This window comes from Notamacropus eugenii, chromosome 1, assembly GCF_028372415.1.
Source record: "Notamacropus eugenii isolate mMacEug1 chromosome 1, mMacEug1.pri_v2, whole genome shotgun sequence".
NCBI classification, from domain to species: domain Eukaryota; kingdom Metazoa; phylum Chordata; class Mammalia; order Diprotodontia; family Macropodidae; genus Notamacropus; species Notamacropus eugenii.
This window is the reverse complement of record NC_092872.1, coordinates 316,007,808-316,023,478: the sequence shown is the minus strand read 5'-3', so window position 1 is coordinate 316,023,478 and position 15,671 is coordinate 316,007,808. Positions and strand designations below refer to the sequence as shown.

At 37.1% G+C, this 15,671-nt stretch overlaps 1 protein-coding gene across 5 annotated transcripts in view; it reads right to left on the bottom strand.

Annotated features, from left to right (window-relative positions):
* Positions 1-15,671, bottom strand: part of MAX (MYC associated factor X) — a 34,363-nt gene that overhangs the window by 14,141 nt on the left and 4,551 nt on the right. For 4 of the 5 annotated variants that reach the window (XR_011971787.1, XR_011971786.1, XM_072629600.1 and 1 more), the window contains one exon: positions 11,439-11,546. Coding sequence is in view for 3 of the 5 variants with exons in the window: in XM_072629600.1 (XP_072485701.1) it covers positions 11,439-11,546 (108 nt within the window). In the remaining 2 variants the exon portion in view is untranslated. Of the gene's footprint in view, positions 1-11,438; positions 11,547-14,731; positions 15,019-15,671 lie in introns of those variants that run through there. The other variant, XM_072629601.1, reaches the window with a different exon arrangement.

The following is a 15,671-nucleotide window of genomic DNA, read 5'->3' as shown; positions in this document are numbered from 1 at the left end:
CAGTTGCCCCACCAACCCATGTAATGAATACTAAAGATCTTGGGGTGGGAGGAGTTTGAAGGGGTGGAACAGGAAGGGTGGGAGCAGAGCTGAGAGGAAACTGGTCAGAGCAGTCAGAGCCGGGAAAGAGTAGGCAGCAACTAGCGAGAGTGGGAGAGCTTGTCTGTTATTTTGTTTAAGGGATCCTCTTTGTGATTTGTTTAAGGAAGCTGGTTTGTAGGAAGCCTAACAGGCTTGGGGATGGTAGTGCCCTCTGCATCGTTATTGTGTATGGATTTCTTTGTTGCTGTGATGGATTCAGCTTTCTGGTGTTTGAATAAATGTTTTGCTTCTGTCTTCCACGTGGAGTCTGTTCAAACTCCTCCCACCACAAGCTCCACGTGACTTAGACTTCCATGTGACCCAGGCAGGTCACATGGGGCTATTAATGAATGGGAAAACCCTTCCCATTTAAATTACCATTACATTCTTTAAATTGCCATCATATTCAGCCCCAAGATCTTTACAATTATTAACAAACATCCAGTTCAAAAGAGATTAAAATCTATAGTGAATAAAACAGTACATGAAGATCAGCTCCTAAAAAGAGTAAAATTCTCTGAATATTTACTCTATTTGTCAAACACTAGCATGCTCACACCCAAGACTTCACTGTCAAACATAACTGCAACACCTTCTAGACCAAAACTACTGCCACTATACCTGTCTGACCACAAGCTCTTGTCCTTCCACCTCTACTTCTTCACTACTACTAATCTTCACCATGGTCTCCTTAATCTCTACACCTTATTATCTCAGCTGATCCCCTGCATTCCGGTTTCATTTGCAATTCTGGACAGGCTGGAATCTATGGTCAGATTTACCTGGAGTATTCAGCAACACTTTAAAAGTACTCTTCAAATCCATTCTCTACTCCCTAACCCTAAGAAAATTTCATCACCCATTTTTATTTGAGGCCCAACAACACTGTAGAAAGTTAGAAACCTCCACTGATTAGGGATACACCCTCAACCATCCTCTTTTCTACTTTCAAGTCCAACCCTCCACCCCACACCACTACTTTAGAAAAGCCTAACTTTAGTACCCTTTTTTTTCCAAGTCAAAACTTTGGACCTATCTACTCTTTTGTTCCTTTTCTGAAAGGAACAGCTGGTTCTCCTACTTGGAAATGTTAAACCCTTTGCTATTGCTCATCTCATTCCATCCAAAATTCCTAATTTCAATTCCAAATACGTTCAATTCTCAAGAAAAAAAAAGCCTGACCTCAACCCTTTTATCATTTCCCTCTCTTTATTGTCTTCCATTTTAAAATTTCCTTTAAAAATTGGCCACATTTCCTCACCATTAACTCACTCTTTTACCTGTGGCAATAACGTTTTGAGTACTGAAACTGTTCTCCCTGTAATTCCCTATATCTTAATCATATTGTATCTACTATATCTTTTTCATTCTCCTTGATCTTTCTGCAGCATGACACTGATGACCAACTCTCTCTTCCCCTGGCCTCAGAGACACAATTTTCTTGGTTTTCCTTCTGTCTCTTTAATGCTTTATTTGCTAGAACCTCATCTTCTTCCTCTCCCTGTAAGGTGTGTATTCCCCAAGGCTGTTCTTAGCCCTTGGTTACTCCCTTGCCCATCTAAATTAACACAGCTTTAACTCTTATCTATACACAAAGGTCTATTTGTATTTCCAATCATGACTTCTCTCCTTAAGTACTTCAAGGATACCTCCTCCACCCCCAAAGGTCCACTGGCAACTTAAATGCAACACATCCATAATTAGGCTCATTATCTTTGCCTCAAAACTTGAAACTGAGTTCACTATTTCTCATTGTTTTATCTTCAATTCTTCCCTTTCTCTAATTTGTCATAACCATTTACTAATTACTATTTATTCTATTTTCACAATATTTCTTGAACCTATCCTATTCCTTTAAGTTACCACCCTAGTAAAGACCATCCTTGTGAGAGGCTTAAACCAATGGCATCAAACTCAAATGGAAATAGGAAGCATACTGATTTTGAAAACAATAACAAATTAAGATTTGTAATAGTTTGTATTGTATTTTTTATTTATTTTGTCTAAGTTAGGAATTTTGGAGAGAATGAGTTCAAGAGCCATAGCAGAGGGGTTAACATTTCCAAGTAGGAGAACCAGATGTTCCTCTTAGACAAGGAACATTTCCTAATTAAACTTTAATCTGGTTCTGACCACAATCAGGAATAGCCCTCATGATACCTCTGGCTTAGACTATTTAAAAAATCTAAAAAGTAATTTTCCTGCCCCTCAAATTGAAACTATCTACTAAGAAGAATTAGCAGGTCAAGTGCTTTAACTTTTCATCCTTTTCACTCATGCTTTGTCTCTTTCATCAGTCTTATTTTGATCCTCTTCCTAAGTTGATAATAAACTCCTCTTCCCCACAGACCTCACACATTTCTCTGTACCTCTTATAAATTCAATATAACTATATTACAGTAACGTGTCATCCTCGCCCCCTCCCCCCCAGCTCTATGACAACAGGCTCTTTATCTCATCTACAATGTATATTCCCCACACAGTGATCTGTACAGAGCAGTTTCTTGAATGTTTCTTGAAATGAACCGAATGTCTTCCTTGGAGAAACCAATCTAACTATGATTCAAAGGAAAAAGAAAGTAGTGACCCATTATTTGACCTATTAGCCTCAACTTTGAGGTAATGTTTTGGGGCAAATGATAAAATAATTATTTACTCAATCAAAGAAACAGGTCTCTAACACATAAACCACTCATCAACGGTAGTTTCTTAATTTCCCCACTGGAAAGTAACTGATTCAGAAGAAAGCTATGATTCTATTCAAGTATAACACAGGAGTTCCGAGGAAATGACAGTGTAACAAGGAGGGTAATATGTAATAGGATCATTCAAGTTTCTTTACCTACAAATCATAAAGGTTTAGCTTGATGGCCTCTGAGGTCTCTAGCTCAAAATCTTGCTCCTATGAACTTTTTACTATAATTCTCTGGCTACAAAGTCTTTTATTTTTAATTTGGTTTCCCAAATAGTCTTTCAGTAGACTGATTGCCTTGGCATTCATATTATTCATTCTAAGTTTTTAAATTTTGACTCAATCAAAAGAGGGACTGGACTGACTTTTACAAATAACTAGCACTAATTATCTTGACGTCTCTCGTTTAAATTTGTAAAATTGCTAGTCTGGTTTCTAAGACAATTATGTCTAAATCTGGTTAGTATAAACCAATTTTAGAGGTAGCTGGTGGTTCAGTTTAGTGAATTAAGAGTACTGGTTGTAGAGTTGAGAAGACCTGAGTTCAAATCCAGTTTTTGTGACTGGATTTGTGATCTTTGGCAAGTCACTTAACCTCTGTTTGTCTCAGTTTCCTCCACTATAAAAGAGGCTATTATTAGCATCTACCTCACAGAGTTATCATGAGGATTAAATGACATAATATGTGTAAAAGCACTTAAAACAGTGACTGGCACACAGTAGGTGCTATATAAATATTTATTCTCTTTCCCTTCCCACCTCTCCAGAACTTGATCATTTCTAGGCAAACTAAGTTTCTGATCTGAATAGCTATGGACCAGACACTTGAACTTAGGTGACCATCTCCAAGATATACATATCTCTGTAAGGTTTAGTTTGAGCAGGTAGCAGAACTGCTGTGAAACCATCTTTTAGCTACAGTAAACCAAACATACTGAATCACTCAATAATGGTGAACCAGTATTTACTGCTGCATTAATTTTACAGAGTTTGTAACATATATACACTATTAATCCAGAAAAGGTTACTGAATTTTATAGCTTGAGCTACAGAATATGAGACTGTGCTTCAGATTCTATTCGTAAAAAGGCTTTTGGTCAAACTGGCTCAATTAATAATATTCCAGATGTGACAGGGGAGGCATAGTTGATCTGAAAAAGATCTGGAATTTTTAGTGAATTGCAAATTTAAAATCAACCAACAGTATGATATAGCAACCATAAAATCTAATGTGATCTTCTCAGTGATATTAGAAGGTTAATGTCCAAGGTAATGGAAGTAATAGTTCTGGTATACTCATGACTTGGTCAGACTAATTCCCTCTCAAAGAAATTGCCCATTCCACAAAGCTGCAGTTTTCCCAAATCTTCTTCTTCTAGCTAAACACCTCTTAGGTAAGAAAGGCACAAGCACGAGGGGACACTATCCCCTCAGACAGAGAGGACAGGCCCCATAGTGGCATGCTACCTATCACTGAAAGGATTTAAATTTCCAATCTCTAAATCTTGGAATGATTTGTGTATTATATAAAATTTAGCATTGGCCACACTGTAGATGATATGACTGATGGGAAAGTTAAACCAATCTAAAGGAAAGATGATAAAGTGGACTGAATGTTACTCTTGTAGACAAAAAGACTTAGCTGTGTGACCACAGGCAAATAAACCTCTGAACCTCAGCTTCCTCACGTGTTAAAATGAGATGATAATATTGCTAGTATTTCACTTCATGGTTGTGAGGCTCAAATTAGAGATATGTAAAGTGCTTTGCAAACTTTAAAAAACTACAGAAAATATCAGTTGTTATTCTAAATCAATCAGTTCCTATCTTAAAGATTTAGTCACTTCAAAGGTTAGCAGTACAACTAGAGGATGGTGGGATGGTTTTGATAAGAATTATTCTGCTCTTATTTTGAATTGCTGAAGCCTACAGAAAAGGACCCATTGGGTGGCTTGGACCTTATTTCAACCATGTGGATGTATGTAGTTAAATGCAGTACTTGTCCCCTGGTTTAATCTTAATAAAGAGTCACCACACAGGCTGCCACTTTATTGCAGATATCACATCAATAAAGAAAGTACATGGCACTCAGGTAGGCATGTGTTTACCTGATCAAGCACGAGATATAAAGTATGACAGCCTGATCCAGAAAAAGCTTGAAATCTAGCTGGAGATACAAAACATATATGTACACAAGAACAAAAAGACATGTTAACAAGCTAAATGCTCAATGATCAGTCAGTATTTCAAGATTTAAGAGGATTAGGTGGTTGCTGAGGCCAGGAAAGATTCATATAAGACTGAACCTTAAAAGAAAAGTAGATTTATACCAATGGGGCTAGGGGAGTGGGGGAAGGGAGGGTTGTACATACATATATCATATGTTCAGGTACAACAAGCTGACCAGTTCAGCCAGAAGAATATAGTTTACATAGAAAAAAGAGGGAAAAGAAATAAAGAAATAAGATGATGTCTAACCAAAGAAGGCTTTGAATGACAATCTTACTTTCATGTTTTGGGCAATGGAGTAAATGAAAGTTTCTCAGCAGTGTGTATCATGCATAAAAGTGTTTTAGGTATCTATGTAGCAGTATGTAGAATGGATAAATGTGGGCAGAGAAACAAAACATGAATACTAGTTAAAAAACTATGATAGGTCCTAAACTAGACTAGTTACAGCAGGGATGGAAAGAAAAGGATAGAGTCAAAGGACGTTACAAAGGAAGAACTGAAGAGACTGAATTGTAGCTGGGCAGAAGGTGGAAGTAAGAAAGTAGTCAAAGATAATTCTAAGATTCTGGATTTGACTGACTATAAGAATGATTACCTAATGATGCCTCAAGAGGGAGCTGATTTTAAGGCTAAACTCAGTTTTAAAATATTCCGATTGAAGATATCCAGGAGATAGTTAGAGATTCTGTCCTGAATCTAAGAAGGTGGGTCGAGGCTGGAGACATAGTTATAACAGCACTTTTCATATACATTATAGCATTTAAAATCCTGAACAATCTGGTCCCAGCTGACTTTTCCATGCTGATTATACTTTATTACACTGATTACTCTATTATTCCACTTTATGTTCTAACCAAACTGACATTCCAGAATTGTGGAATCTAGTTTCCTTGGTGGTTTGACCCCACTGCCTCCTCCAAAGTCTTTCCTGATATGCTCTTTAAATTACCTGGTATTTATCTGCATATATATTGTATATTCCTAGTAGAAAGTAAGCTCTTTGAAAGTAGGAATTGTTTTGTTTTTGTTCAACCCCATCACTTAGCACGTACATAGTAGGCATCTAACAAATGTGTGTTGAATATAATTGAATTTCATCTCCATAAAAACCCTGACAGATAAATCCTTAAGTTAGACTTTGACCAGGTCACCACAAGTCATGTGGAAGGGCAATAAGAATTTTAGTGAGGTGAAATGGGCAGACCTGTGGTATTCTATTTAATTCAGAATACAATCTTCTTAGTGTCCCATTGAGATACAAGGAAACAATGTAGTTGGATGAACTGTACCAAGTCCATGGTAATCCCTTCCACCCAGAGGTAGTGGAGTGTCTTCAGGTTTCTGATTAATCTTGCTTATCTGAAGCAGGGAGTTTGGTTTGATTATTATTCATCCTCCTTCCCTTTAAGGAAATCGGGCTTTAATAGAACATAAAAAGAAATTGGACACAAAAATCTCTATACCACTCATATGGCATGTATGCTAAAGTGGATGTATGATAACCATAATCATAAATGTTATTTTTCTTTTTACATGGACACACGTATAACAACATGTGACATACATATACCTATAACTCTCTCAGATTATAAACCTTCTAAAAGGGCTCATGTCATATATCCTTATGTTCCCAAAGTCCATTACAGAATCCTAGTCCTAATAATATATACTCAAATGTTTGTTGACTATTTAAAATTTTTCTTTTCTTTCCTTTTTAATTTTTTTGTTCTTTAAAAGGTTAATTAATTCCTTTTATATACCACTCATCTCCTTCTATATATCCCACTAAACCCTTTCCTTGTAACAAAAAATAATACAAAAATAAACTATATTTGACACATATGGCAAATTTCACATTTAGAATTTTTCATTATCTGCTCCCCTGGACCAAGAATGAACAATGACTATTCTAAAAGTACAACACCGCATACAGCCTCAAGAGTACTTGCAGGAAGCCTGCAGAATCAAAATTGTGACTCTCCTTGTCTCAGTCCCATAAGAAAATTGAATCTGCCTTGACTGGACAAAGCCCTGTATTCAAACATGACTCTGGAGCCAGGAGTGGTGGTACGTGCCTTTCACACCTGACAGTAGTGAAGGCTGAGGCTGGTGGATGCTTTGAGCTGCAATAGAGCTAACAGTGATACAGTGTCTGTACTGTCTAGTGCTAATAGTCCTTAGTAGGGGAGGGTCAGGCTGCTCAAAGAGGGGAGAACCAGCTTAGGTTAGAAAAAGAGAGCAAGATTAAGCTTCCACACTGGTCAGCATTGGGATTAAGCCCATGAATGACTGCTGTACTTCCAGCCCAAACAAGACAGGAAGGTCTACTCTCCCTCTCTCTCTCTCTCTTTATATAGAATAATTAAATTACACAGAAGTATGGTTAGAATGAGTTTGGGCATAGATTACTGAAGGCTATACTTTCCTTTATTCATATGAATGGTACTGTTCTAATACAGCTCTTTAGCTCCATTGCCAACTTCAACCAGAAAACCCAAGATGGCAAAAAGTAGTCCCTTTAGTTCAGGTGCTGGAGGCTAACTTATGGGATAGCAGATTAATATGCCTCTACTTACAAGACATATCAAACCACTCAGATCCTCACCAAATAAACAGGATGCAATTTTAATGCTGATGAAGCTTTCACTTAATTGCCAATGAACACATTCATTTTTTTTTGAGGCAAAAACTATCTCTTTAGTCAGCAGCCTATCAGAATAAGATTCCTCAAAGATTATTTAATATCCAGGGCCCAAATGCATTTGAGATTTTATTTTATTACTATTGGTACTGGGTCCTTCTTGATCAGCAGAATTTGTGTGCTAGCTCCAAATTTACCAGAAGCATAATGCACATCAACAGCAGTGAATTGGATACAACAATAAATCTGGGATGAAAAACACACTTTGCAAGGAGTCAAAATTTATGCTTACTATGTGGGAAGTACAGTATGGTCCAAACTAGCTACCAAAAGGAATTAACCTTCCAGCAGCTGTATAAACCTCCCAGAATGATAATAACAACTGCATATTCATCTCTATTAATGTAGCTATTTGGGACCAAAAAGCTTTATCATCTTTGAATGGTCCCAGATTGTACAGACCTACGTGTAGGCAGGGTATTTTTTCAGCAGCACAGAAACGCTAAACAACCTAGAAAAATCTCTAACTGAAGATATTAAGAAGATAAAATATAACCATCCAAGTAGTAATTTCATCAGCAGACATAATGATGGCTTCATTTTTCTTAAGCAAATGGTGATCATTTTCAAGGGGATTTGTTTCCCAATTGGAGAAAAAAAGGAGCAATAGTATCTGGATGCTATATTTCAGCTGTAAGCAGTTCATGCCAAAGTCAAAGACCAACTCAATCTGTATCCATGTTGCCAGAAAGGAAGTACAGAGAAAAACTGGGCTGAAGTCCTAATACCTTAATAGTGCTACATAATCAGGTAAATGTTTAAATTTAAATCAGGTAAATGTTAAACATGAGTAAATGTTCAAAAATTGGCTCTATGGTAAATGTGTCCATGACACACTTCAATCTGCATTAATAACATTTTTTCCATCTATTTTTAAAGTCTAGAAAAATCAACAAAACAATAAAACAAGCCCTGATTTGTGTGAGGTGTAAATACAAACAGTGAAAATTTAGTTAGTTTGAGCTGGCTCCAGTACATCCCTGGCTATGATGTTTAATACATATATGTAAATTATTATCATAACCTTAATTTCATATGAAAGAACTACCTCTGGTTGTTGATACATAAATGAAATAATTTAGCAGTGATTATCTAGCCTACACGGTACAGTGCCTGAAACTGCCTTCAAATACTAAGAGACAGTGAACCATAAAGTGATTCAAGTTTGAATTATTATAATTAGAATCATTAAATCAATGGAACTAGGGATATTCAAAGTTAAGAGAGACTCAGGGACAACTGGCCTAAGCTATTGCAGTTATGCTGCCAGAACTCTAAAAGGAAAAGACCTTCTTTTTACAGCTATTCACTGTCACAATCTGAATTACCACAAGTCAGATCAAGAACGAGTCACCTTCCTTTGGTTTAAAAACATTTTTTAAAACAATGCATCAATAAGTAAGAGTCTGGAAGCCTGATAAATCTATTTGGCCTATTGGATTCACTGCACATATGGAACAATACCAGAGAGAAAAAGTAGTGATGAGGTATATAACAACTTTGAATTTACAAGTTTTTTTAAAAATCAAGTAGGACTAAGGGTTCAGAGTTGCTAGTGTCAATTTCCTTTAATCACTCTTGCTGGGAAAATGCTAGTTGGATTTCAGCATTAAAGGGGTACCCAATTACTTCAGAACTAGGACCGAGTGACTACATATGATTAATGGCAAATAATTTCAATCTTCCAGGCTATAAACTACTATGGAACCAGGTTCTTTACTTTCATATAATACAGCCAGAAATCATGTGAATATTTTTTTCCTTGAGTAAAAAAAAGTACAATGTGTAGAAGTAATAATAAATGTATAATATACAAGAGGTCTGAAGTAAAGAACAAAATCAAGATTAGTTATTAGGACTCTCAGGAAGATTTTTTTATGTATTAAAATATTATCTACATGAAAGACTATAACAAAATTTGTGAAATCATACTTTGTCGTTCTCTATAAAGTCACTACAGTTGTTTCCTTTTTGAAATACCGAACTAATAATAGAAATTTTACACAGGAATACTCAAAGGCTCATCTATGTGGTACTTTAAAATTTATAAAGCTTAATTTCAAACTTTAAAGTTTACAGATATACAAGAGGAAGATGAACCAATCATCAATGACTCAGACTGACATATGATAGCCCTTTGTACACATGCACTTTGACTGAGAGGGCGTCTATCACCAGCTGTTCATAATCTGTGGTCTGTGACTGCGCTACACCCAGAAATGCAGGTTCAAGATAAATACCTTCACTTCAGGACCATTAAATCAAGTCTACAATAGATAACTTGGAAAATTCTGGTTCTGTGACAACAGGTATTCCTATTGCCTATTTACTTATTCTTTTGATGAAGGTCAGCCCTAACCCATGGTTTAGTTACTATAGAAGACTGACCATACCTTATGCATCCAGCATTCTTACATAATGAAGTGCCAGTGCAAGTGTAAAAAGTGTCACAGTAGTTCCATGGACATCCTTAGCCACTCAAATTCAAACTGAAACTTGGCTAAAGTGCCATCACCAGACTTCTACCTAAAGAAAGCTATTCAAATTACTGCTATAAGCAAAGGTTTTCATAAAGAAATGCTGTCGTAGGACTTCTAGACCAAGAAGATGAGGTCTTCTTTCCAGGCTCATTCACTCTACTGTTAGGATCCACTTAACTACTTATATCCTATACTGAAGATAAAACTGTCTGTGAAAAGATGTTTATCCCCAGAATTCCAAGGACTCACCCTTGTCCACAACCTTTTGTTTTGTTTTCAAACATGGAAACAGCTGGTTATTGCCTCTCCAGGGAAACACTAATTTTTGGAAAGCCAATCCAGTTTTTGAGGACAAAATATTCCTTTATGTGTCTTTCCACAAAGCTTAGCAGGCTGTTTACACTCTGGAGATTATGTCTGAAAAAAAGTTACTAGAACTAGGTTCATGGATGGTTCTGAATATTTTCATTCATAGGTATTAGTTACTATTTTCTTCTGAAGAACCATCAACTACTAGCACAGTTATGAGTTTTGCTATTTTGGGCTCATCACTAGGGTCTGAAAGGAGAGTGAGAATGTGTGTTTATTATTATTAGTATGTGCGAGTGTGTGTATAAATATATTCAAGGCAAGACAGAGGTCCATTTTATGTAATATTTTTTATAATACAGTAATTTTTCTAATTTTGTTTTAGCTATGCGTGATTTCTGGTATTTAACAAATAATAAACTATCAACCAACTGAGTATTTCACAAATAGCCCCATTAATTCTCATATAGTTTGGTAGTGGTAATTGGGAAAAGGTGGGTTAGGGAGTCTATGTGGTCTTTTGCTCCAAGTGAAGCAAGAATCAGAAAATGTTTAAGAATTATAGTACTATTTCCTGCCTCCTCAGGAAGTAGGTGGGAGAAGGAGAAAGGGAGACAATTTGGAACTCACAATTTTAAAAGAACAAATACTAAAAATTGTTTTTACATGTAACTGGAAAAAAATAAACATATATTTTAAAAGGCAAGAAACAGGGCAACTGTTTCAATGATTAAAGGCACTATAAACAATAAAATAATATCCAGCCTTACGTACCAAAAAAAAAAAAAAAGAAAGAAAAAAAAAAGAGGAGGAAGAATTATGGAAGGTACTATATTACTTTTGGATGCTTTCTCTTTCCAGGCAGATGAGATTCATTACATCTGAAAGGTAACCAAACTAGGGGAAACTAGGGGTATCTTATTAGCTTTCTCAATAAACTCACCTTCTCTCCTTGGAGTGATGGGACAGAGTCCCGCAAACTGTGAAAGCTATCTTTGATGTGGTCCCTGCGCTTTCGTTCCAGTGCATTATGATGAGCTCGTTTGTCAGCCTGAAAGAGAAAATGAGAAAGAGCACATCAGAACCAATATTCCCAGTACATAGTACCAGAGGGTCCAGGTTTCAATCCAGATGTGTATGCTGTCAGTGATGTCCCTGGCAACTGAACTGAGAAGCACTGGACTGAAGGGGGTAATTAAGTGGGGAAGAGTCTCCAGAATTAGGCCCTGTTAAAGGCAGAAAAAAGGGTGAGTAGCAGCAGGGTCTGTGACAGGAACATCCAAGGCAGTTCGACACATCTGGCTCATGCACAAGTAAAATAAGTTATTCATGGGAGCAAAATGTGATTCTCTTGGAACAAATCCTTTCCCCAAACTTCCTGATGTGATACAACAGTCAGTGATTGGTGGTGAAAAAATTCCAGGTAGATACATTAATAGGGTGCAATCATATTCACTAATGAAAGTTTTCATTAACATATATGTCCAATGCTATTTTCTCAAAGAAGTCCATCATAGTGATTCTCTACTCTGTGTTCCCACATAATACTCCCAATATTTGTGATTCTTCCAATTTGTACAAAAGACAGAAACCTCTGAAAAAACTCCATATGCATAAATCTGAGACTAGCTGGGAAAATTAAAAAAGGACAAAGATTCCAACTCTATTTAGGCTTCCTGATTCTTAAAACCCATGCCAAGCATTTCCCCTTCAACTAAGTTTGTGCCAGAGAGACACAGTTCTTAGATGGCAAAGCTTTCAACCTTCATATGCTCAGAATAAATCTCCCTGGGCACCTGTTGAAAAACACATCTACTTAGCAGGATCCAAATATCCACAAACCAGACTCTCCTTGTCTAAACCACTCAGAACCATAAACTACAACCATCAGTTGAAGAGATATATAGGCTGTCAATAAACTAGGCTTCAAAAAGAAAATGGCTTCAAGGATGAAAGTATAGGCTACTGTCTCAACCGAGTGGAAAGGGTTAGTTAACCCTTACAATAGAATGCAAGTATTGCTTTAAAGTGAGGATTTAACCACATTTGAGTTTTAAATTTATGGGAAAGACTTGAGACTGAGAATTTACCCTTAGCATACCAATGATATCATCATCATATAACTCTACTGGAGGGACCCAAAGAACAAATTTACGTGCAAAAGAAAACAACAAGTAACCTAAATTTACATAGGGAACATTGAAAACTTTTAAAATGACACTGTAAAAATAAAATTAGGTACTGGAATAATGTACAACACTATACTAGGTCCTAAAAGATATAATTTGTTGTAATTTGTTCTATATTGTGATGTGAAAACACAATTTTAGATAGAAGATATAACAGGATTCGAACTACAGAATCAACCATTAAAAGAAAAGGGGTGGCTAGCACAGAGGAGGCAGCTGTTACAAATTTAGTTACATCCTGATTCCCAAACATAGCATCCTATCTACAGCTCTAATTTAACTGAACACATGGTTCCCATCATGGTTATGGACAGAGAACTGCCAGAGAACACAACTTTTCCTTTTCCAAGGCATATAACTGGGTAGCTTCTAAAAAGCCAGTTACCTTGTTCACCAAGTAATGAGTCCACTATCCTGAACCATGGCCATACCATAAAACAGTATGGAAAAACTGAAGAAAACCATTACACAACCATGGTTGCCAAACAAATTAGGTCAATGAATTTTCATCTATTACATCACCTGAACAATATTTTGTAGTCTGCAACTACTTTCTAACTGTAAAAATTAGTGGGATGAAATAACATGTGGCATACAAATTTAAGAATCCAGTCCTGTTCCCTCCCCCTAATACTGTTTACCTTTTCCTAGGACAAAGATGCAAAGTTTGGAAGAACACTTTAATATAAAATATTTATAGTGGCCAAAACATTGACCATTCTGAATGTAACTGGCTCTCTAACGTCCTCTATTCCATTGACATCATTACCTGCTAATTAAATATACACCTTTGGTCTCCAGCAGGGACCCATCCAGTAGCCCAAGATTCTGCTGCCTAACTCTTGGCATTCTTTCTGTCTCAATGCTGTTCAATTTAGAGGGCTGCACATAAAAGTAACACCATGAAAATACAATTATAATCCATCCTGATCCTCCCTCTCTACCCCCCTGCAAAAGATTTCCCCTCCTTTTTTGGAAGAGCTTGGCAAATATAAGTTAGAAATCAAGGTGGACCTGGTTTTACTAGGTCCTAAATTAGTTAGGTGGAGCAAAGCACAACTTAAGACCAAAATCATCCCCACAATGCACTACTCCCTTCCCATTCACTAAGCCCTGAAAAGACTGAAATGGACAACAAGCCTTTTGGTTGGAGAACTGTAAGTGAACTTGGCTTTCAACCATCAGCAGAAATCTTGGCTTGTCATTCGGGGAGCAAGCCAAGTTTGAGAAGTTGGCTCAACAATGCAGGCAGCACAGTTTGCTGCCTGGTAGAAAGCCGGGGTTGGAGAGTGTTGTTCTCAAAGCAGTGGATGGAATTACAAGAGCAGTTCCAGGTCTAAATTAACTAGTAGAAGAGAGGAAACAAAAAACAATCCCTGCTGCCATGTCTACCCCCAAATTGCCACACCTATCAATGGTCAATCTGTGAAGCTCTGAAAGATGAAGGTGAGGAAAATGCACTGTACTAGCCCTACCTACAACATTTATCTAACTTAGGTTGGCAACACCCAGAACTAACTACATACTTCAAACCACAACCAAGGCAAATCTATACTAAATAACAGTGCTCTCATCCATATTTCTAGGGGCTTTGGAGCATACATAAATCCCTTAGGCTGAACTGACAACTGTGCTTGGCACAGATACATTCAATGTCAAATCAGGGCAGTCTGACAACACTGTCCCCCATTCATCAGAATGATGTGGCCAGTTGCCAGGACACTACTGTTCATCAATGCCTTGTGAAGTGCCTTCACAGACTGGCATTTCCTTTACTAAGAAGGAAACCTCACCTTGGTTACTGATTATTGCCAGTGTGTAGTATATGAATTCATTCCACAGGCACACACACAAAAGGTGTCAAGATGTATGCTGGGTACAAAAGAAGTCAAATTAGGATGAGCCTACTCTGTCCCGCATTAGGAAAGTTCTTTCCTAAGGGTAAAGTGGCAATGAAAGTACCTTTCCAAAATCAGTCAGACAAGCCCTATCTAGAGAATGATAAGAGAATTCCTGGAGTGGCCAGTAAGCCCAGGGAAAAACTTACCAACATATACCATAGAGACAGCAGCTGCGGATCCTGCTTTTCCCAAGTAAACTGGATTCATGGTGCCTGCCAAAGTAGCATTCCTTCAGGCCATCCCAGGCTTACAAAAATACTATGGGATACTGAAGAGTGGCCCACAGATGCTCAACAGGAACTCAAGCACAAAAGAGTTTCCAGCTTTGACTTCTCTGCCAAGGTCTTTATTCTTCCATTCAGTTCTCCTTCCACTGAACTTCCCACAGATGCAGCCAGAATAAAAATCTTCCACAATTTGTTCATCCATCCCTAACACTAACAAGTACATGTTAAGTTGTTAAACGCTGAAAGCAAATGCCACCTTTTAGCCAAGTTGCAGATTTTATGTAGTCTGATGGATTCTGCTTAAAATTGGGGGAAACTTATTTAAATTATTTTCTTCCAACTTTCTGAATACAGAGTGTATCCTCAGTCAATTTTTCTGTTAGCCACCATCCTTTTTTCCTGAAAATGCCAAGCAAGTGGTAGATAGTACAAAGAAATATCTCATCAGGCTGGTTCCCAAATAGGAATTATTCTGTGAGAAGAACTCTTTCAAAACTAATACAGCTGTACATGCATCTCTTCCAAATACAGGGAAACTGATAATTAACTTGCCTGACACAGGATAGCTATCCGTCACAACTCACTGATTTTTAAGAAATTTCTGAGTTTGAATTTTGGGTAGTTTATTACCACAACCATCAAGATAGTCTTGACTTTTTTGGAGGGATCCGTATTTCTGATTTTATCCATGTACATACTATACCATTGACATACGTGTCTGGAGCCCCAAAAGGTTAAAGTGACTTGCAGAAGAGTCACATAAATTAGTCTTTGTTAGATACTGGTCTTCCCAACTCTAATTGAGCTCTTTTCTGTCATGCTTACCATTTCTCTATTAACTAAATTTCTTGCAATTTAT